General features: G+C 43.7%; 1 protein-coding gene across 1 annotated transcript in view; it reads right to left on the reverse strand.

Annotated features, from left to right (window-relative positions):
• The window catches only part of RAB8B (RAB8B, member RAS oncogene family), a 43,054-nt gene that overhangs the window by 12,733 nt on the left and 6,699 nt on the right, over positions 1–23,622 (reverse strand). The window contains exon 2 of the mRNA XM_060259939.1: positions 739–799. Coding sequence (XP_060115922.1) covers positions 739–799 — 61 coding nt within the window. The remainder of the gene's footprint in view (positions 1–738; positions 800–23,622) is intronic.

Genomic DNA, 23,622 nt, shown 5'->3' on the forward strand with positions numbered 1-23,622 from the left:
AATTGCTTCTGTGGGGATTACAAGCGAGACAATTCTGGATTGTGGGTTTGGACTTCAATCTGACATGTTTATTGGGAAGCCTCCTGTTTGCTCAGCAGGGACTCCCTTTAAGAACAGTGTTGTTCAAGAGCAGCTTGGATGTCAGTTCTGCCCCTCACAGAGTTCTAGAGTTGAAGGATCCCTAGAGGCCACCTAGTCCAACCCCCTGCTCAAGGCAGGATCCGCCCAGACCATCCCCGACAAGGGTTTGTCCAGCCTCTGCTTAAAGACAGCTGACAGAGAAGGTGCATTTCATGAATGCCATGGGACATTGGCATTTGCAAGGTAAGTTTATAGAGCAGGCTGTACATCACACAGTGCTACATGAACAGAGAAGCTTTTGAGTCTCAATAAGGCCACTGAACCAAAAGTTATTCTACCAGAGATACGGGCCCAGTGAACGGCACCTGAATGCTGAGCTTTTGAGCTAAAGTGCAAGAGGTGAGCTAACAATTCGACGGCCCGTTATTCGGTCATGAATACCTCGTGCACAGCAATGCAATTTCAGCTGCCAAAGTTTTCCTGCTGCCAGCACGCTCAGGGCTGATCGGAGCGCTGAGCAATTATGCCCATAATTATTTTTTAACGCTTCAAGGAGAGTTTTGCAGGTAGCCACTTCATCTTGCGGCGACCCGACTACAGATCGGCCGTGGACACCGGTTCATCGAATCAAATCGAGTCGCGCTCTTATAAACTCACCATATCTGTAGTTTGATTTTCTTCCCATCTAGTTCTATTGTCCTGATTTTGAAATCAATTCCTAGGGGACAAAAAAAAAAAGAGATTGCTTTCATTAGGATTCCATACCTTTCTGCCACTTTTCACTCAAATTATACGTTGACTGGGCAACAAAACATGCAGAAATTTAGTATTTCCCAGTGACGTCAAGCAGATATTCATCCAGAGCACCTGAAGAAGCACCAGGAAAATTGTCTATAACACACAGAATGGGATGACAAACAAAATGGCCAAGTCATTCTTGAAAATGCATTTCCCGTTCATGTCAAGGGCTTTTTAAGAACATAAGAACATAAGAGAAGCCATGTTGGATCAGGCCAACGGCCCATCCAGTCCAACACTCTGTCACACAGTGGCAAAAAATTTTATACATACACACACACTGTGGCTAATAGCCACTGATGGACCTGTGCTCCATATTTTTATCTAAACCCCTCTTGAAGGTGGCTATACTTGTGGCCGCCACCACCTCCTGTGGCAGTGAATTCCACATGTTAATCACCCTTTGGGTGAAGAAGTACTTCCTTTTATCCGTTTTAACCTGTCTGCTCAGCAATTTCATCGAATGCCCACGAGTTCTTGTATTGTGAGAAAGGGAGAAAAGGACTTCTTTCTCTACTTTCTCCATCCCATGCATAATCTTGTAAACCTCTATCATGTCACCCCGCAGTCGACGTTTCTCCAAGCTAAAGAGCCCCAAGCGTTTCAACCTTTCTTCATAGGGAAAGTGCTCCAGCCCTTTAATCATTCTAGTTGCCCTTTTCTGGACTTTGTCCAATGCTATAATATAGATCTTTTTAGATCTTTCCATTGTTCCCCACTACTTACAGATAATTTAACTACAGGGCGGCCAGCCTCTAGGAGGTAGCTGGTGATCTCCTGGGATTACAACTGATCTTCAGGCAGCAGAGATCAGTCCACTTGGAGAAAATGGTCACTTTGGAAGGTTGACTCTTTAGCATTACACCCCGCTAAAGCTCTTCCCCCCCCCAAACCCAGTCTTCCTCAGGCTCCACCTCCCCAAATCTCCAGGTATTTCCGAACTCAGAGCTGACAACTCAACTGTGATTACTTGAAACAATAAGAAAGGAGGGTGCAGGGAAGAGATGGACACAGATCCTGCAAATGGAATCACACTAATGAGATTAAGGACGGTCCTTAGGAGCTTCCAACCTTCTCATTTTGATATTTTGAGAAGAGAAAATGCATTTTCATAAGCTTGTTTTGAAATGTGAGCAGAGAAAAGCATTAGTGAAACAGAGAATTTTATGGTTTCCCAAGCTACACGGAAACCATAAAATTCATTGTAATATAAAGTTGAATGCAATTTTAAAAACCAATCACACAATTCTATGAACAAGACAGATTACAGTCAAGAAGGCTCAAAGTCACAATCTGCCTCTCCTCTCCATACAATGTCCTGCAATTTATCTAAGTATGGATACTGTTAAAATATCCTGCCAGTTGCGGCTGATTGCTAAACCACAGCATTCTTTTAAAAGAGACAGTACTATTATTCTGAAATGTGGCACTATACTATGTAAACGGATATTAATATGAGATTCTAACTGCTTTGATAATGAAATATATTTGAGATATTTATTAATTCACTTTAAGTGTTGTATAATTCATATATTTCTATCCAACGCTTCTATCCCACAGCAGAACAATCTAGTAGCCGCTTCCATAAAGCAGTTAAAAAACAAGAGACTATAATAATTAGTAATAACTATCATATGATCTAGCCAGGAGACCCTACGATTGTCTGGAAACTTCAAGTTCTGGTTCTTAGCATTATACACCACTAGGTGGCAAGCTAGACTTATTTTCTGGACTGAGAGAGTTCTGAAAGAACTGTGACTGACCCAAGGTCACCTAGCTGGCTTCCCCTGGATGAGTGTGGAATAGAACCCTGTTTTCTAGACTAGAGTCCATCGCTCTTAACCACTACACAATGCTGGCTCTCAAGTGACTATAAAACCTTCCTTACAATAGTTGAAACCAAATACAAGGAGATAACACAGCAGCATGCTATAATGCAGACAGTGTCGGTCTAGGGAGGAAGGCCCAGGCTCAAATCCCAGTTTGTAACGGAATTTGCTGGGTGACCTTAGATCAGTCATAATCTCTCAACCCATCCTACCTCACAAGGGTATTGCAAGGATAAAACAGAGAAGGGAAGAACCACATACCCTTGGGGGTAAGGATGAGTTTAAAATGCACAAAATACATAAATTAATTCTGCATGAAAACTGGCCACTAAGCTTGCATTAATATCTCCTTGCACCCCTGCAGCATTTAAAAAAATATATGATTGGTTAATCAGTAAAGAGAATGTAACAATGTCTTGTTTTTAGTGTCCTAAGCCATTCTGAGGACCTCTGAATCAAAGAGATTTAAAAAGAACAAAACATAAAAGCTTGTATCTGACCAAAAGAGCTTTTGAGTCTCAAAAGCTTACACCCTGGAAATCTTCTTGGTCTCTCTGAGGGGCTACTGGACTCAAATCCGGATCTTCCACTATAAGTCAACACAGCTGCCCCCCGAAACGATCCTTATGGAAAACGCTGATGCCCATAAGAATACAGCCAACGCTATCTGGCACACATAAAAAAGGTCATATATAACCCATTAAGAAACTCAATACCGACTTACTCACAGGACTAAACAAAGACTTGGAATTTCTAACTTGTGATGGTGGTTAAATGCCCACACTAAATCATGGACTTCCTCAACCCATGGATAGGTTTGAACAATGGACGGGGGCTACTAACTCACTTCTGGCTTCTGATATCGTGGCTAAACCTGTGGCTGCCAACTAGTTTTTGCTGAATCAGTGTGTGATCTCTTTTCTTGATTAAACTGAATGTTGTGTAACACTTTTCACTCTGTATTTGAACCAAACAGAATCCACATTGTTCTACTCAACTTGTTCAGCCCCTACTCACTTCAAAAGTATGCATTACTTTTCTGATTGGATCTTGCTTTATCTGTAGCTCAAGATACACTGGGGCCTTCGACCACACTTCTAATCTACTATGTGTAACGTCCGCAATTGGTTCCAGTATCTCTATGGGATTAATACTTGCATGATTTACGATGCGCTTCTGGGTTCTGCTACAACTCCCCTTCTGTTGGTTCTGCTACAACAGCCAGTTTGGTGTAGTGGTTTAAGTGTGCGGGCTCTTATCTGGGAGAACCGGGTTTGATTCCCCACTCCTCCACTTGCACCTGCTAGCATGGCCTTGGGTCAGCCATAGCTCTGGCAGAGGTTGTCCTTGAAAGGGCAGCTGCTGCGAGAGCTCTCTCAGCCCCACCCACCTCGCAGAGTGTCTGTTGTGGGGGAGGAAGATAAAGGAGATTGTGAGCCACTCTGAGACTCTGAATGGAGGGCGGAATATAAATCCAAGATCATCTTCTTCTTCTTCTCTTGCCTGTTAGAACTCTGGCTATGAAGACACGCACAAAAAATGCTTTGTATGCTAGGTGTATCTGATGAAAGAAAGTTTAACAGCAAAAGCCTCTGAGGTGCCACAAAATATTTGTTTTATTTATTTACTGGAACAAATTAATACAGCTTCCCCCTTTGGATTTTAACACAAGAAGTTCACCTGGTCTAAATGTAAAGGTACGCCTAAGAAAGCGATGAAAATCATTGGCTAAATTCCAGTCCAAAGTTGAGAAAGAACCAAGTCCCTCCCTCCCCCCCCCCCACAAGGACAATGGAAAGTCTTACAACAGCCTGCTGCTCTTAATGAGCAAAAACGAGCAGCTAGAATGAGCCACAGCCATCCGCTGACATTTCCTTTGTTTCCTTACTTCAGAAACAGGAAGTGGCAAGCTGCACCCATCAGCAGCGAAGGGTCTGGTGACTGAGCGGCCGTTTCCTGATGTGCAGGTTACGTGGAACAAGACAGAAAATGCTGAGAAAACTCCCGCAAGACACAGAACTGTTCAGAGTTTACCCAGGCAAACAGCTAGAATGACTTTCTATTCAGCAGAAGTGGTAGACGAAGTGACATCCCCCGCCCACCCCCAACACAAAAGCCACACCGCAGTGCGCTCGACCATTTTGTTTGGCACGTAAAGCTGGTTTTCCACCCAAGGGAAAACAAGAGCATGCCCCAAATCACTGGTAACACGGCTGACACACACACACACACACACACCCCTCCACCAATTTATCTTTGGCTGTTTCAACACTGTCACGGAGAAACCAATGCCCACAGTTGCCACCCATTTTACAACATCAGAGACGTTAGGCCACCAAACAAAGCTCATGGCGTAAAGAAAAAGTATAAAGACCAGGGCCGGTACATGGGAGTAGGCAGGGTAGGTGGCTGCCTAGGGCGCTACCCTGTCTGGGGGCACCACGAGGAGCCCCCTTACTCCCCTTGTCCTTTGCCTGGCTGGAAGGCGCCACTCGGGCGCTGCGCTCTTTGGAGGCTTCTTTGGAAGCCTCCAAAGAGTGCGGCAGCTGCTTTCGGCTTGAAAGCTAACAGGCAGTGCAGGGGGAAAGTGGCGGCTTCTGCACCGCCCATAGTTCTCTCTCCTCCCCCCCCCCACTGCCCTGCAGGATGATATCACTAGTGACATCATTGCTATGCACGCGTGCAAAAAAAATTGAAAGGGAGCTGGGGGGGGGGCACAGCACAGGGGTCTGCTGGGAGTGGCAGAACCCCTAGCGCCGGGCCTGATAAAGACCTCCGGAAGTGCTCAACCAGAGAGGGTCCTATTTGCTGCACCTCTGCATGACTTTTCACAAAATAAATATTTTTGCTCTAGGCTAGTATATACTGGGGGCACATTGTTCTGTCTTTCTGGAACAGGAATAACTAGAGCACCCCTATTTAACAGAACTGAATTGTGATTTTTCAAATTTTGGTTTTATGGATTCTATTCTATTTATACTGCAAACTGCCCTGAGATCCGTATGGAAGACAGGTGAGCTAATAAAAAAAAGAGGACGCATGCTCTATCAGCTGTCCCTTGGGACTGGCCTCATTCCATCCTAGAAGCATATGCAGAGAAGCGACTTAAGAGAAACAGAAGGGGGAGATGAGCTCCTCTGAAGGCAAAGAGGTCTTATACTTATTCACTATAAAGATATACATTCTCAAGTGTAAGGGAGAAACGTGCCTCTAATTTTAGCTGTGAAAAACATTCTGACTTAGCTGCTGAAAGTTTAAATATGATAGATCCAGGTGGTCTGAAGCAATAGAACAAAGTGAGAGCCCAGTAGCACCTTTAAGACCAACAAAGTTTTATTCAGAATGTAAGCTTTCAGGTGCATGCACACTTCTTCAGATGCGGAATGAAGAAGTGAGCACAGCTACATATAGCTGGTAGGCAGTGGTTTAGAATGCAAAATAGTACGAAGTTAAAATCCAGTGGCAGAACAGCAAAATTAACAAACTGAGAAAACCTTTGATCTGGGTAGCATTAGTGTAGGAAACCAATAAAACAGTAACATGTCAGAATGTGAGAATGTCTGTTAATTGTTCTATCGCTTGTAAGCCTGGGCCAAAATGAGGGCATTTCTTTCTCAGAAGTTTTTTCCGTCCAACTAATTTACCTTTTAACATGTGGCATACATATAAACATCATTCTAGTTTGCCATTAGAAAAAAAATGCATTAAAATATAGTGGAAGATGGGTTTAGTATATGCAATGAGATAAGCCAATATCCCCTATTTGAGTATGTCAATACAGAAAACATTATTCTGATACACTATTCTAAAAGAGAAATACATTGGAACACTGTGGCTATATAGCCATACTTGGTGAAGGTGGGTTTAACAGATGTAATGAGATAAGAAACCAATATCCCTGTTTAGTCCTGGGGAGGCGTTTGTTCCAAGTTTCATATGAGTTAGCGACTCAAGTTAAAAGTTAGTGCAGCATGCCAGAACCATGGGAACGTAGGGTCAAATCCCCGGGTCAGCCACTAACTTATCTTACAGAGCTGTTCGATGGTTAAAGTGGAGGAAATTAAAGCTATTACTACCCCACCCCCAAGCGAGAAAAGTCTCTCTAGCATCCCCACCAACCAGAGGCGCCTCGCCTTCGAGGCAATGAGACTGCACCTTCTTGGGCAGCAAATCTGGGCGCAGAACCCATCAGAAGGTGCAGGGGAACTTTCCAGTGTACTCTGTGCCCCGCTTTAAGGAGATGGGTTACACTTCCTGATGCCTGAGGCATCCCGTTCCCAATCCTTTTAAGACATAATGAGATTTTACGAAGCCTGGAATACAATATGTGATGTTTCTTGGCTAGAAGGTGAAGCAACTGAGATCAAGATAAGTTTTTCATTCGGCTCTACATTAGCACAGCGAGAATACCTGGCACTATCTCCCGTGACTGCTGCTGTGAATACAATTGACCGTTCTATCTCATACAGTTAAGCCCTGCAAAGTGATAGAACAATCTTACTGATATCCCTTGGCCGTACGGTTTTTGCCATCAAGTCACAGCTGACTTATGGTGACCCTGTAGGGATTTTCAAGGCGAGAGATTGTCGGAGGTGGGTTGCCATTGCCCGCCTATGCATCCTGACCCTGGTATTCCTTGGAGGTCTCCCACCTAAATACTAGCCAGGACCGACCATGCTTAGCTGCTGAGATATGACAAGATCAGACTAGCCTGAGCTATCCGGGTCAGGGCCCTGCATTTTTCCCACACTCACATGGGTCTAAGATACACATGTGCGTATCTTTCCCTGCCAAGAGAGGATAACACTTTTTTTGCAGCTGACGAAGTAACTTCTAGCCATAGAAGGTTAATGTCACAATAAAACTGCCTGCCTTGTTCTGTGGGGGGGGGGGGAGTCCATATTTGGGGCACTTATTCACACCAGCTGTCTTCTCTCAGCCTCTGCCGTATGTATCAGAACCTCACGGGGAGGGGGGAAAACCCTCAAGGTTAAGAAACAAAAGTGACCGGCTAGGATGCAACATTGGTGGGCATACAAAAGAAGCATGGTTTAAACAAACAGATGAGTACACAGCAGACTTCGCAACACAAACAAAGGATTGCTACTGAGGGAGAGATAAGCCACGCAGCTCTGCAGATGGTTTCTCACAGCCCTTGTGGGATTGTCCCCTGCACTCTTCACGCAGTCAGGCTCCCCGCAACGATGCTTAGAGAGCACATCTTTTAAAACCCCAAATTAAAATCACAGCCCTTCATCTTGCGCCAGCCCAGAGGTATTTAAAAAGATCAGCATCTTTTACAGCCATGTCCGTGTATTATATACATCAAGCAGACACAGTAAGCTGCACACTGCAACATTCTCTCCATCAACAAGCCACGGCTGTCTCTTTCGACTGTGTCCTCACGTGTGGCTGCTGTTAGGTTGCTATAGTTCTCACAACACACTATGTGGCCATTGGGATTATACACACACCCCGTGTAGAGGTGCTTATGCGCTGGTTCGACAACTCGTGACAGCTGCTAATCCAACTGGTAACTGGAAGGGCAGATGCTAATCCAGGTTTCACATTAAGCGGCATTCCTTAGGCATTTAAGAATTTAGCCACACGCACACAGTGTTTTGACACAGCCTCTCCCCAAACAAGGATTTCTGAATTCATATTTCCGCAAACTATGAGGCAGGAACTGCAATTTCATATTATGCAGATGTCCTGCAGGCCATTCTAGCTACAGGTAACCAGGCAAGATAACTATTTCCAAAGGAAATGGTAGAATAACTGCCCCCATCCACCCGCCCACAGAGTCATGCAAATGTTTTAGTTCAGTGACAATCCTAACTGGGCAGGATACAAAGTAATTATGTCCTCATGAGTGGAGTCACTTTTTTCACTCCCATATTAAAAACGAGCTCCTTTTCCAGTTCAGAAACAGAGCACTTCCAAAAGACAAGGCCGGGGGGGGGGGGGGGGGGGGGAGGTTATCTCTTGTAACATACTTAAGGTATAAAAAGTCTTTGCAGGGATGTCAAACATGTGGCCCAAGGGCCAAATCAGACCCCTGGAGGGCTCCTATCAGGCCCCTGAGCAACTGGCTCTTGTGTACTTCCTTCTCCCTCTCTCTTGCTTCCTTCTGCAGCACAGCTTGCTTTGCCAGGCTTGCTCAATCGCACAGGAGCTACAGAGCAATGCTATGACAATTTTCTCCATTGGTTGAGGCTCCTCCCCCTCCTGGTCCCTTGGGGAGGGACGGAAAGAGCCAGAGCTTCCTTTGTCCAGTTCCCTGGATCCCATGGGAGAGATAAAGAAAACACCCTTAAGACCAAAATGTGCTAATGTTTTAAGCATGTTTTATTTTAAGGTTAAAAAAAAATCTTTAGTCATGTTTGTGTCCTTTAAAAAGTTTATATCTTTGCTACTTAAATCTTAAATAGGTACACACATGGCCCATCCAGACACGGCCCATCCCGTCCCGACAAGGTCTCATTTATGTTAGATCTGGCCCTCGTAACAAATGAATTTGATACCCCTGCTTTACAGACTGCTGTTTCTCAGAGGTTCTGCAATTCATCTGCCAACACACAACACAGTGCAAACAGAAAACACGTCTCTACAAACTACAACTTTTGCGAACAGATCTGTATCAGACCCTTCTCCAGTGGGGTAAGGTTTCCAGGTATTTTCCACAGATAGGGAACTGCATTTACTCAAACCATTAAGCAGAAATTCACCCACCCAACAGGTAGTAACAAGCCATTGTACAATACTGCATTGTACAATACACACTGGCAAATGCGTATTTGTCACATTCTTCCTTCGTATTTTGATGTGAATGTGACACATCATTAGCAACACCTTTTGAAAGCGTTGTGTGTCAGGGTCTTTGACCTGCCAACGTTACGACTAAAGTTTAAAAAAAACCAAACAAACCTTGTTTTGTGGGTCACTTCACCAGGACTTAAAAGTCAGCCAGAAGACACACTCACTACTTGCTGAGAGAGTTAAAGAGGAGTCCTAGTAGTACCTTAAGGTAAGGACTAACAAAATTTAGTGTCTGGAGGTGCTAAGAGAATGCAGTCTCATTCTGCTGTGACAGCTTATGACTGTTTTTCCTCTATTGTACCTTAACACTTCCATTCTCATTCATACCCGCCGCGAGCTTTGTGCTTCACCCCTTTAACGCAAGTAAATTCGGCTTCAGTTTCTGAGCAGTACAGCTGCAAGCTTCTATCAGCCATTGCTGATATTCACCACACGCAACTACAGCCTCAAGTAATCTGACAGAAACAGGATGCAAGAGGCTGAAGAGAAGCTGGGAAGCAAGTGGAAACCTACGTTTGATGAGGCATGCAAGTAGATGAGACTTTAAGGTGTACTTCTGAAAACACTACGCTGACACGCAAAGATTTGCGAGTTTCCAAAACAGACCTAGCGCAGATACAGGTTTCTTAGCAAGTTCTCTTAGAAGATGACCTCTGTTTCAGTTTCTCTTTGGAAACTTTCAAACGCACCACACGAAGGCCCCTTAAGGGATCATTTTGCTAGCTTTGAAGCTGTCATGCACAGAACACCTGTGCAGCAGCCTTCAAAAAAAGGAACACTCGCACAAAGATTAGATCTCCAGCATCGAAGTGTAACCTCTGGAGGCTTCCCTACATTTAATTCTACTTGTTGCTAGTTTTTTCTGCCCCCCCACCCAAAAAAAAAAAAAATCTACAGGCAATGAGCTCACTCTGTCAATTCTCGAATTGTCAGCAAAACAAGCCGTAGAGCAAGGTTGAATGAAACTTTCAGATTTGCTTATATTCACCCTCACTCAAATGTTGGGCCTGATATACTAACAGTTTTTAGAGAAACAATGCTTGCGTGGGTGGCATGTTCAAGAGGGTGCAGCGCAATTGCAACACGGCTGCGTCATGCTGTACAAAGTAACAAAGACAACTAATCTTTCTGAACTTCAACCTTTGGCTCTCCTCCTCAGAAACATCGGCCAGACAAAGGCGAAGAAAAGAGAAACTAGGGGATGCGTTTGGAACGTAGAAATCAGCATGAACTTGAGTACGACTGCTAAATTTCATACCAAATCCCAAGCACATGCGATACACATGAAATTGCCTTGCACTGAATCAGACTGTTGGTCTACTCAGAATGACAGGATTTCCAGAAGAGATCTTTCACATCACCACTCAATCCTTTTAAATGGAGATGCTGGGGATTGAACTGAGACCTTCTGCATGCCAAGCAGGTACTCTACCACTGAGCGACGGCTAGCTCCCCAAATAGGAATAAGCAGGGCTTTTTTTGTAGCGGTAACTCCTCTGCATATTAGGTCACATACCCCTGATGTAGCCAATCCTCCAAGAGCTTCCAGGGCTCTTCTTTCAGAGCCTACTGAAAGCTCTTGGAGGACTGGCCACATCAGGGGTGTGTGACTTAATATGCAAAGGAGTTCCTGCTATAAAAAAAAAACCCTATGAACAAGTATAACCTTCTGGATTTGTACTGTTGACTTATTACAGACAAAACTAGAGAGTGAAACAAAGAATACTTCCCCCTTTGGCATAGCATTCACCAATATTAGAAAAGAGTAAGCATACCCCAAACACCACACTTTTTAATAGGAAGAACTTTCTGGCTTTAAGTGTAAACTCAGCAACTCGTGTCCACATGTGGATCTTTCACACATACTGTGTGGCTCTCAAAGCCCCTAAGACAGGGGTGGCCAACTGTAGCTCTCCAGATGTTTTTTTGCCTACAACTCCCATCAGCCCCAGCCATCGGCCACACTGGCTGGGGCTGATGGGAGTTGTAGGCAAAAAACATCTGGAGAGCTACCGTTGGCCACCCCTGCCCTACTGCACCATCAGCCGGCTTGGAGAAGGCATCAGTCTCTTTAAATCATTTCTGTGCAAGGGCAGGGATCTGTTCAGCCCTCGAATCAGTCAACACATGCAAATCTACCACCACCTCCAATATCCCCCGAAGCAAAAAAGGGATACAGTCCAAAGTCTGATCTTGCTGAATAAACACCTTTTTTTGACCCAGACTAACAAAGTCCCTGACTGACCCCCAGCCACATCTAGTCACAGGTGTAGGCTGACCACCTTCCATACCAACATATATGGGACAGTGACATAGGGGAGAGACAGTGGCTCAGTGGTAGAGCTTCTGCTTGGTAAGCAGAAGGTCCCAGGTTCAATCCCTGGCATCTCCAACTAAAAAAAAAAAAAGGGACCAAGCAAATAGGCGTGAAAAACCTCAGCTTGAGACTCTGGAGAGCCGCTGCCAGTCTGAGTAGACAATACTGACTTTGATGGACCAAGGGTCTGATTCAGTAGAAGGCAGCTTCAGATGTTCATATGTTCACAACATCTACCTGGGGTGCGTACTACCATCTTATATAATCAGACTCCAGCTAGAAATCTAGCCTATTAGTAGCACATAAAGTAGATAACATAAAGTGAGTTCTCCAAGCATAGGAAACAACATATTGGAATTAAGAAACATATACGGGTGTAGCTTCAAAACCCATAAGAGTAGAATAAAAAAGATTAACCCCCAAAAAAGTTACTGAAGGAAAACAGAAGAGACGATAAAGCAGATGAAAAAAGTCTTCTGTTTGCACGTTAGAGGATGCCTGCACAGTGCTGCCTTGATCCCCTGCAAGGAAAAGTGGTATGAAAACAGCACAAGAAAACTGGGAAGCTCCATCTGGCCTGTTAAAATTTAAGGTAGAGTAACACCCGGGGAATATATCTCTCTCTTCTCTGCTTTGGCAGAGGAGGACCAGTTTCCATTCTTATCTGTTCCCAATTTCCAAACGATTCCCACAGTTTTCTCGTGGACTCTGCAAGCCACGAAGCATATGCAAGTTCATTTCTCTTAGGATGCGGATGGCAGAGAATTTCTACACCATTTGGAAAAACATGGGCACCCACTTCTACCAAGTTAAGAGATCTGAACTCATATGCCACGATGTTCAGCCTCGCCACATTTGCATGACTAACCAGCAAGTCAATCAGCGGTGAATATTAATTTTAAAAGGATTTAGGTCTCAGCCACTTCTTACCGCTCAGTTCTTCAAAATATTTGACACACAATTTAACACATTATAAGAGACCCAAGAAAACAAGCTAAACGAGACAAATTAAAGAAGCGCCGGAAAAAGAATCAGGTAAACAGGAAAGAGAAAATTAGTATTAACTGTGGTTAGAGTCTCATGTAAACAGCATTCTGCCCAATGTATAACGGTAACGAGGGAGTAAGGTGCATATGCTGAAGGAGGTACGTAGTTCCATAGCCTGGGACTACCATAGTCTGAAAGACGCAGCCAATGTCCCCTTTTAACCTGCCTGAAAGGGCAGCCTATTGATGAGGCAGGAGAAATTTTAGTAAAAGTTAGGAAGCCAAACCTGGGAGAATTTATATCTCAGCCAATGTAGCTCATAGGCCCACGACCACTTAGACCGACCTGTTTCCCATCCCCAGCCAGTTTGGTGTAGTGGTTAAGTGTGCGGACTCTTATCTGGGAGAACCGGGTTTGATTCCCCACTCCTCCACCTGCACCTGCTAGCATGGCCTTGGGTCAGCCATAGCCCTGGCAGAGATTGTCCTTGAAACGGCAGCTGCTGTGAGAGCCCTCTCCAGCCCCACCCACCTCACAGGGTGTCTGTTGTGGGGGAGGAAGGGAAAGAAGATTGTGAGCCGCTCTGAGACTCTTCAGAGTGGAGGGCGGGATATAAATCCAATATCTTCATCTACCTCACAGGGTGTCTGCTGTGGGGGAGGAAGGTAAAGGAGATTGTGAGCCGCTCTGAGACTCTTCGGAGTGGAGGGCGGGATATAAATCCAATATCTTCTTCTTCTTCTTCTTTGACACAAGCCCCCAAAGATCTACAGCACCCTAATGGGATAGCACTATGAAACCTGAGACTTTTAAGAAAGGTATGGAAATAGGTTCCATAATTAAGGAGAACGTAGGTACACCTTCTATTCCTGTGCTCTCTAAGACTTATTAATTAGATGAGGAAATGCAGCACTGCTGAAAGGCACGGGGGGGGGGGGGGGGGACTGCAGGTAGATGATCAAGAACAGGTCTCCGTCTTTAGGGCCCTGAGGAAAGCACAAAGCAGCCATTTGAAAATGAATTTACAAGGCCACAGAGTCATTACAGGGATCTGTAGACTACTCTTGAGGGGGATGTTTAGGTTTGCCACCTGTCTTTTGTTCCAATATACTGCTCCTTAGTCATTTTGGAAACACTCATGAAAAGGGAAGTTAATTTGCATACACTTTCCTTGCAACCTATTACAGGTACTGAAAACGTTTTAAGGTACTGAAAACGTTTTAACGAGTCTAAGGCGTTCTCACAACTCCTCAGGTGACAACCCACCTAGGGGCCCCTATTTAGGTGGAAAGGAAGCATAAAAATGTAGGTAAGGATGAAAAAAACCCCCAAGACGTGCTCCCCAGAGAAACACACTAATAAGACTTCCACACACATGTCCAATGGTCCTTATCTGAAGGGGGCATTAACGTGAATGAAATGCTGGGTCCCTACAGAAGAAAGGGTTTTCCCCACATTTCAAAGATGGCCAAAGCCTGCTTGGATCTCTAGAGCCAGGCTCAGAAGAGCTGCAATTAGATGCGCCCTTCTGCACCCAACCGGAAAGGACTTTTTTCTGCAAAAATATGAAGCCCTGGAAACTGATGGGTCACGCTAGCAACCCACACTCGTTCTTGCTATACTAAAAAAAGGCAGCAGGTATCTCTTTAATGGTATTTCTGTCCACAAAGCCACCTAAGTGTCATCAAAACTCATTACATTTAGCATAAACCAAGCAGATGTTATGTTCAGTTGGGACAGGAGGAAAAACCAGAAGCTAACTTGACTACATATTAATAAGCAAAAATCTTAAGAAAAAAAGCCCGGTGGATACATGGAACTCTCATGATAGCGAAGCCCAATTAAGCCAATTCAAGTGTTGTGTTTAGCCTTACCGTATCCCTTTAAGGAGGGAATTGCTAACCTGGCTGTTTTCAGAATTAGTCTCTTCAAATGATCAATCATGCAATTGTTACAAGACAGTGTCCTAAGTCAAACAGCGAACGTCCCAACAGTGGGAGCATTGTTCAGGGAAATCCATGCATGCAAATAACTCCTCATTAAGATGTATAAGAACTGCACTGTGAGAAGTCCGTTGCATAAGCGGTATGGAATGCAAGCGTATGAAGTTCATATGGCTAGCAGAGGGAATACAAAAGAATCCCATTTCAGCAGAGAATCATTTTCGTTTCATACAAGGAGTTTTTTCTGGACTGGAGTGTGCTTCGTTCACCATCACAGGTGCTCGGAAAGCTCCCCCCCTTTCAAGCTGGAGGGGGCAAGGAGGTCTGCAGAAGGTGGTCCTTCCCAGTGAGTACGCTTGCCGAACAGAGCAGATGAAAACCTTTATCTATCAAACCACTGAACCGCCCCACAACCTTCCCAGACCCAGATCAACTAAACTGCCCATCCCCTTGGTCCTCAATACCAGCCCTAAAATCCTGTTCTGGCCAGCAAGAAAGCACTGCACATTCTGCTATGCTTACTGTAGAGCCACACACACACTTTTGGATTTTAGTGTAAGAGGTTACAACAGCACAGAAAGATCTGTGGAGCTAAGATAACACGTGTGTCTAACAGGCTTACAGTTCTTGCCTCACTGGCTTGGCAGCAAGTCTTTTTATACTCAATGAAAGTTTAAGCAGGAAGGCCAAGGACTTCAGCTCCAGTATTGATTTGTTGCATTATAGGAAACTGAAGAGTTGGTTAAAAACCTACTTTTAGACCTTCTTTGGCAGGGTGAAGAGGATTTAAGAACAGCACAACCTTTAAATAAATAAGTTTTTTCAGAAGGGAATGCCCTTCCTTAATCGGTCTGGGGATATTCTTCTTTCTCCATTGTTGGTTCAATGGATATTCTTAGAAACTATTCTAATTCCAACCATACTTTCAGTGAAAGATATTCTATGCTTAGAGAAAGGGAAACAATATACGCCCAGAAGTTATTACCTTAGCAATTACTTAAATTATGGGACAAACATGGTTATCACCTTGTTCCACCTGCATGTGTTTCAATACAGATATTTAAAAGTTCCAGGTTTTTGTTTTAAGTTTTGCTTTAAACTGGACGGGAGTATTGCATTATTTGCTGATTTCGAAAGGCATGAATAACACTGAAAGATACGGCAGACAGTAGCAAATTCATTAGCCATTAATATATTGTAAGGAAGTCTAACGTTTGGACTCTGTCATGCTTCCAATACTTCTCAGTACGACATTCCATCTTGGCAGTCTGAGGTCCCCAGCTGGCAATAAGGTCATCATCTAATTGTGAATATTTGATATTATATGTTGGGGAAAGTGCATGCAACACCGTAGGCCTTCAGTAATAAAAGGTATAAAGTTCAGCAAGGAAACAAGAGCTCAATCTTGTTATCTCTTTGGAAGAACATCTATAATACTGGATAGTTCTCTCTTACTGATACTGTATGCCAAGAGAAGCTTAGTATAAAGTTCTTTCGTTGGTATCTTACCCTGGCAAAACTTAACAGAATATTTAAAACAAGTACTTTTAAATATTGGAAGTATTCTGCCCTTTACGTAGATGTTTTCCTGCCTTTGGTGGGACTACCCTTTTGTACTGGTTTTAAATTATTCCGGTAATTTGCGTGGTTATGGACACTATACATTTCAATCCACTTTCTGTAATATAGAATTATATTCAGGTGCATTGTCAGTCTTCTCCAAAGTCACTGAAGGTTTTGCTAAGATATCTAACATTTGTCAGGGGATAAGTAAAGCCTCATCTTTCTTCAGATTCTGGCACATGTCCCGATAAATCTGTTTAGTCTTTAAGATGCCACGTTTTCATTCATTCCTTCATTTATTTTTGCTGGACACGGCTCAGTCAGAATGAACTGTCTGCAGAAACAGCCACGCATTACAGTGAAGTTGTAAGTGTAAGACCAAGTGTAAGTGTAAGACCGAGTTGTTCAAGCAGGCCTTCGATGCTTGACGAAAAGACGGCTGCCACCGGACATCACACAGAATGCCGGTGATCACTGCTTGGAATTTTTAATGCCGCTTAAAATGTATGGATTCAGCACTATATAATGGTTTTAAAAATTGTAATATGTTTTTAAGCTGGAAAATGTAAATTATGGTTTTATATATTTTATTGGTTTAACTGTGTAGATATGATACTGTGAGCCGCCCTGAGTCCGCTTGCGGAGAGGGCGGGATATAAGTCAAATGTAATAAATAAATAAATAAATAAAGTCACCCCCACTTTGAAGCAAGTTTCTCTTATACAGCAAGATTGCTTCCTCACTAGAAGAAAGCTCAGATATGGGGAGGGGAAGAGATAGGAAATGAACAAAGAGGCAAAATTCACAACACGGAGTCTCAAAGTCTTAAGAAATGCTGGGCTCTTGTTGCTTTAAGGGCTACTTGTGCTAAGAAGCATTAGTATTGGGTAAGCTGTTCAGAAATACCGGCACACTGACTTCCCTGCCAATAGACCGAGAGGACTGCTCTGTTTCACAGGATCCAAGAACTGGAGGATATCTCCAGCTGGTCTCAGAACACAGAGGTGTTAAGTTCAACCAGCGTCTGCTAGAAATCATACCGTCGTTTGAAATTATCAGATGAGGTGAGTTTTTAACCAAAGCAATTCAAAAGCCATGGTGCTGCAGGAAGACAGACAGAAGTCAGATCCAGTAGTCCACTTGGGGCAAAACCATAAATAAACGGACAAGCCTATGAAGACGCAGCAGCTTCCACTCTTACAACTCACAGGAACTACCTCAGAGCATATGTTTCCCCATCAGGAGTTGCAGTTGCAAAGTTATTGAGGATTAATTGATATCTACACAAAACATTGGGCGCCCTGTCGCTCTGAGGCTGACCAATGTAAGAAAGCTCCATCTGGCGATTAAAGATGGGGATGAAGCGGTTAAGACATCTGTCAGGGGGAAGACGAAGATGCTGCAGCTTTTCCCATCCCGGCTCCCTCACCAAAAACCCTGCCGCAAACAGAAGCAAACGGCAGAAATGTTCCCACATGCTTCATCCCCAGGTCAGCACAGCATCCGTAAGCGTAACATCGGAGCCAGCATTCAGAAGCAGTTCTGGGGATAATCAGATATTTAGGTAAACAAGACATTTTACTCTGTGACTGCTGCTATTAGCCAAGATCGGCTATTTCAAAGAAGGACAGCCTCCACCCCTCCAGTCCATTTCCTGATTACTCAGTTCTCACATTTGCCTTTAGAGATGGGAGTAGAGATGAAAAGGCCTAAGAAAGAAGAAGAAGAAGAAAACGCTTCTCAGCTGCTCCTGGCTTCTCAAAAGCAAAAAGTAGAAATACTGGAAGTTTAAGGAAGAGGAAGCAGACATGATATACACTCTCTCAGAGTGCAACGGTTTCAAAGAAATGCTTTTAGAAGAGCTGACACAGCCAAGGCCCGATGAAGCATGAAGACAGAAATGCTACAGATCCAAAACCAAAGTCATGATTATCGGACTCTGTGTTGGAACGTTGCAGAATTTTGTTCAAGTATTTGGTCCAGGAGTCTACCCAGGGTATCCATGAAGGATATCACTCTTGTATCATCATTACAAGGCCTCTGGTACAACATAGCGTCTTTACTCCTCTTTTTTCTTTCCTGCCTCAGATTATTACATCTACTGTATCAAGTAAAATGCATTTGAATGCACACACTAATCAAGAGAAAGCTGACTAAATCCATGAGTTGGAGCGTTTGTATCAGTTCTTGTAAACTTTCCGCTTGCTCTGCCAGCCCCAACTTTGGTAGGAGAAATTTACCAGGCCAGTGTTTTCTTCAGGAATATAGACAATAACAACAACAGCATTCAATGTAACTTCACCCTTGGTGTATGCAATGTGCTAAGAGTTAAATCTAAAGATTTCCCAGCAAAATGACACACAGAGGTTAGGTAAGGCCTTTGTTTTGTTGACCCGAATGCTGATCGTCTCTATTTTCAAATTAGTTCTTTCCTATTTTCACAACTGGCAAAAGATGCCCCTGTAGAACCTTCGAATGTAGTAATGTAATTTTTCTCTCCTGCATTTTTTTTCTCACAACAGCCCTATGAGGTTGGATAGGCTCGAAGTGTGAGACTGGCCCTACCAAGATCACCCAGGGAGCTTCCATATGACAAGAACATCTGGAGTTACCATCCTTTCCTCTCTTTCCCCCATGGCTTCAAAACATCTGTATCCCCACCTTGACCCCTTCCCTCACATAACTGCCATCATCTTATCTGAGAGCTTGCAGCGCACTTTGTACAGTGTTAGACTGATGGTCGTGGACTGTCATACAGCTGAATAAAACCTGGACTGTAATTCCATGCTGCATTTAAAAAAAACAATCAAAATGGACCCACAGAAAGTGATACTGAGTAGGGGGATATTCAAAGAACTCCGAAACAGAAAATTATTTGACACGAACAGTGTTTGTGGACTTCTGCCAGATGCTGATATAATCTTGGATAAGAATGTAAATACTGCAGAGTTTCATAGTCAGCAAGCTTCCAAGCAGAATCTCAGCCCCTCCTAGGTTCACAAGGCAACAGCTACACAGCTTCAGCTTGTATTACTATCAGCAGGGGAAATTTAGCAGAATTTGGAAAGAATATATCTTCCTCTGGTTATTGTAAAGCTGAACAAAACTAACCAAAAAGCACATTGCGCAGCAATCAATTCAATGCTTCAAAAAGGCCTTGAGAATTAGTATATATGCATCTCAGTGCCACGGGATAACAGCATACGTGGAAGGGCAAAGCTGGAGAGCACTATACACGATCTGTGCTACGTTAACCTTTGGTCAACTTTTTAATGCAATGATACAGTGACTTGTTAGGCAAGCTGATTTCATATGTGATCCAACCCAAGTTTCATTTCCCTTTTTCAGATGAGATCTGTGTAAGGGCAAGAGTTTTCTCTCAAGTAAGCAGAAAAAGAACTGACTGCAAAAAGTTTGCGTCTGAGATGTTTCCATGCAGCACAAAAAGGTGCAGAGGTGTATGCATAGAAGTCCAGGTTCCCGCACAGATTAATCAAGTCTGGGGAACGGCAGGAGAGAGGGAAAACTCATAATGCATGTGGTTAACAGTATATGAGAAAGCACGCAAAGGCAGGGAGACAAAATCTACACAATCCAACTAAGAATAAGAACATAAGAACAGGCCAATTCAAGACTTAAAATGCAAGGAGATGCACGCTGGGACATAGAGCAGTTATAACAATGCTGCATCAGAAGCAACTCAGTTCAAGGAAATTGGTTGCTGGTATCAAGGAAAGTGAAAAATCCAGGCAGAACTGGATTTCTAATCACAAACAGGTACTGGCCAGCTTTCTGGACCAGACCTTCACAATCTCAGCCCCCACCCACAAAACACATAGCTCTAATACAGGCTGTATTTTCACATGGTCCTCTGAGCACCAGAAAATTCCACTACGCTACTATGGATATTGGAACTAACACGCAAAAGATACAGAACTTTTATACAGTGTTACTGAATAAAAACATCTATCACAGCAAAGAACACACAATTAAGCAACCACAAACAGAAGTCTATACAAAGCGTTCAACAACTTGTCTGGGCGAAGCCCTAGATCTGTACTAGGAATCGTTCTTGTACTTGGCTTCCCAGCTGCCTTAAGCCATTCCTCCACAAACCGCAGAAGAATACTTGTAAAGCAGGAAAAAAAAAGGATAAGGAACGTAGCAGCAACTTAAGACAAGCCAGAGAAAAGTTTACTGCAACACGCTCATGACGCAGACCTGAAAAGCAATGAGATCAGTGGCTTGATGTAAGTGGAGGATAAACCAAGAACCAAGGCAAAAGGCAGCAGGGATACAAATGCAGTGGATGATCTGGGCCGGGGTGGCCAAACTGCGGCTCAGGAGCCACGTGTGGCTCTTTCACACATATAGTGCGGCTCTCAAAGCCCCCACTGCCCCATTGGCCAGTTTGGAGAACGCCTTTAACATTAAAGTTGCTTTCTTTTCACCTCTCCCTCCTTCAAATCTATTTCCCTCCCTCCCTCCCACATCTGAGATATTCCAGCTCTCAAATATATTGTGGCTGTCAAACATCTGATGTTCATTTTATGTGGCTCTTGCGTTAAGCAAGTTTGGCCACCCCTGATCTGGGCTATCATCTCCTTGAAGCTACCAAAGTAACCAGCAATCCCTGACATTTCAGGCACAGACAGCTGTCACTCCTCGGGCTAGTTCACACACGTGTTCGTACCCCAGAAGCCACAGCAGAGGAGATAACTTGCCTGTGTGAACAAACCCTCACTGAATGCCCGCGGCAGACAGAACATGGTGTCACCGTGAACACTGTTCTTTGCAGCAGCCCACACATTTAACTGTGATTTATCAAGAACCAAGTAATCAGGGGAGATACAAGCATCTACAAACTGCTTCAAAATTGCACAACGAAATTCACACAAGGAGCATCCCAGGAGCGTTCGGACAAGGTCTCGGCATGGGGGGATTATAAAAAAAAAGAAAAGTAAGAAGGTATCCGGTGTTCTAGGATTTCAGTTAAATCTGGAAAAATATTAAAACCATTGTCGCTGCCTAGTTACCTGGGGCATTAGGTGACAAAGACAACAACAGAGGATGACTAAATAATTTACTCAGAGCTCCGCTGACTTCCAATTCGTTTAGATGCCTCAGAACACTCCAAAAACACTTTCAGAATGTACCGCATGCTCTGCTAAATTCCCTGATGGGTATTATCGCACACACAACACTCAAAGTGGCTCCAAACCCCCTTCCCGCCATTGGTTTGCATGTGTTCCTAGTGGATAAGCAGTGAGGGCTATTTTTAAACCAAGGGTGCATTCACTGCAATGTAGGTTTAGCAATAAAATGAAAGCGCACATAGAGTGCTTTAGCATCATGGGCAGCAGCACCTTTAACTGGAAGGCACAGAAATGCCCATTAAATAACAATGCTTTCATCACCAAGAAATCCCTCATTTACATTAGAAAATGTGTGCTGCTGCTCTGCTAATGAAAAACTTGATTTCACCAAGCATTAACAGCCCCCCAGCTTTAGGAAGACAGCACACGGAGATAAACTCCTACAGTGACAGGTGAACAATGTAAACCCAGCAGAGCCGGAAAACCACTGAGCTTTCGAACACGTGACCACTCTTGCTCAAGTTTGGTTACCACAGCTAATTAGAGTTCTTTTTTTTTTCTTTTCATACAGCACAAAAAAATGACATCCAGCTAGAGCAGTTCCCCCCCCCCCACCCATGGCCGCTTTCATTTCCTGACAATTTCTGTGCACTCAGCATTCAAATAATTTCGTTCACGAGCCAGTTACCATGACAATGGCTTGACGGTAAAGGAACACCCTTCCTTGAATCAATTATCTCCCGCACCACCACCGACTCTTGAGATCAGCTGAAGCAAGAGTCCTAATACACTGAATTAGCAATAAAGACAGCTGGATCTTAGGCCTTCCCTTAGCTCCTTTCGTAAGTATGCCCATCTAGCAGGTTCTCTCGCAAGTTTCTGGAGACTACTAACACCCCAAAAACTTTGGAAATGTTGTGCTAGCTGAGAGGACACTGTGTTTCTAAATGTTCCCGCCACAGTTTTAACCTCTTCTTTAATGTTTATTTCATGTGTTCAAAATCTTGTAAGGCGATGCAAAAGGCCTACATGATGAACAAGCAAATTAAACTGTCAACAACATTTAAACAACCCAATTCCATGTTCTAGACTGGACTTGCAATTCGCCAAATAAAGAGGCCCCAGGATTAGTAAACTGCTATTTCAAAACAACAAAGAAAAACAAGCTCAACTGAACACAAAGGCATTCCTCAGAAACACATGTTTATAAAGACATTTTTGATCAGTTGAAAATATTTTGTTCCAGTTGTTTAAAGATGCCTAGAAATGCAGCAACAACCCAATTCCTTTTTTTTCCAAATTTACACAAGTTCTACTATAAGAGCAAGCTGGACACTCAGTCAATACCCATCCAGCAGTTATACTTAGTACAGGAGACTTGCGTACACGACCTTGTAGTATGCTCAGAGAACGCTATTTTGTCATCAGTCGAGGGCCTAAAAGCAAGCCGCTAGAGATAAGGAAAATTTTCCACCTGTGGTTAACTGTAACCTAACATTAACAACCCAAAATGAAAGTGACTAAATCCCTTACAAAAAAAAGCCTTAGTACTAATTGCTTCTACACACACACAAAAAGTAACTCCTCTAGAGAGAAGTTGAGAGGAGAAGTAGCGTGTACCTGCAGTCTTTTGGTCCAGAACTCCTTCGAAACTTACGCTAGAATAAAAATCTGTCGGTCTAGGGAGTTACAAAGAGGCTGTTTTCTTTTTCCTCTCTAGACAGTTCATCACTCTAAGCTTCCATCAAGGCCTACCAGTTCAAAAACTCATCAAGGGTGTTACCTACTTGCTTATCGCAGACAGAAATCTATTACCTCTGGTCACAGAAACAAGATGTCGTTTAGCACAGCAGTTATCGCTTGGCTGCTCTGATTCTGAAAACATGACCTATAATGTTAACCAAAAACTGTAGCCACCATTGCAGGCTCAGGCCTGGCCTTCTCAAGTGGCCATAAGAATTAGCTATTCTACGCTAAGGAGAGGAGACGGACTCTGCTTAAATTTGTCAACTACATACATGCTCCAGGATCACATACTGGAAATACACCACCACGGTGTAGTGGTTAGAGTGTCAGACTAGGATGTGGGAGACCCAGGTTCAAACCCGCAATCTGCCACAGAAGTTTACTGGGTGATCTTGGGCTCCTCACACACTCGCAGACTACACTACCTCACAGGGTTGTTGCAA

Source organism: Heteronotia binoei, chromosome 19 (assembly GCF_032191835.1).
Source record: "Heteronotia binoei isolate CCM8104 ecotype False Entrance Well chromosome 19, APGP_CSIRO_Hbin_v1, whole genome shotgun sequence".
NCBI classification, from domain to species: domain Eukaryota; kingdom Metazoa; phylum Chordata; class Lepidosauria; order Squamata; family Gekkonidae; genus Heteronotia; species Heteronotia binoei.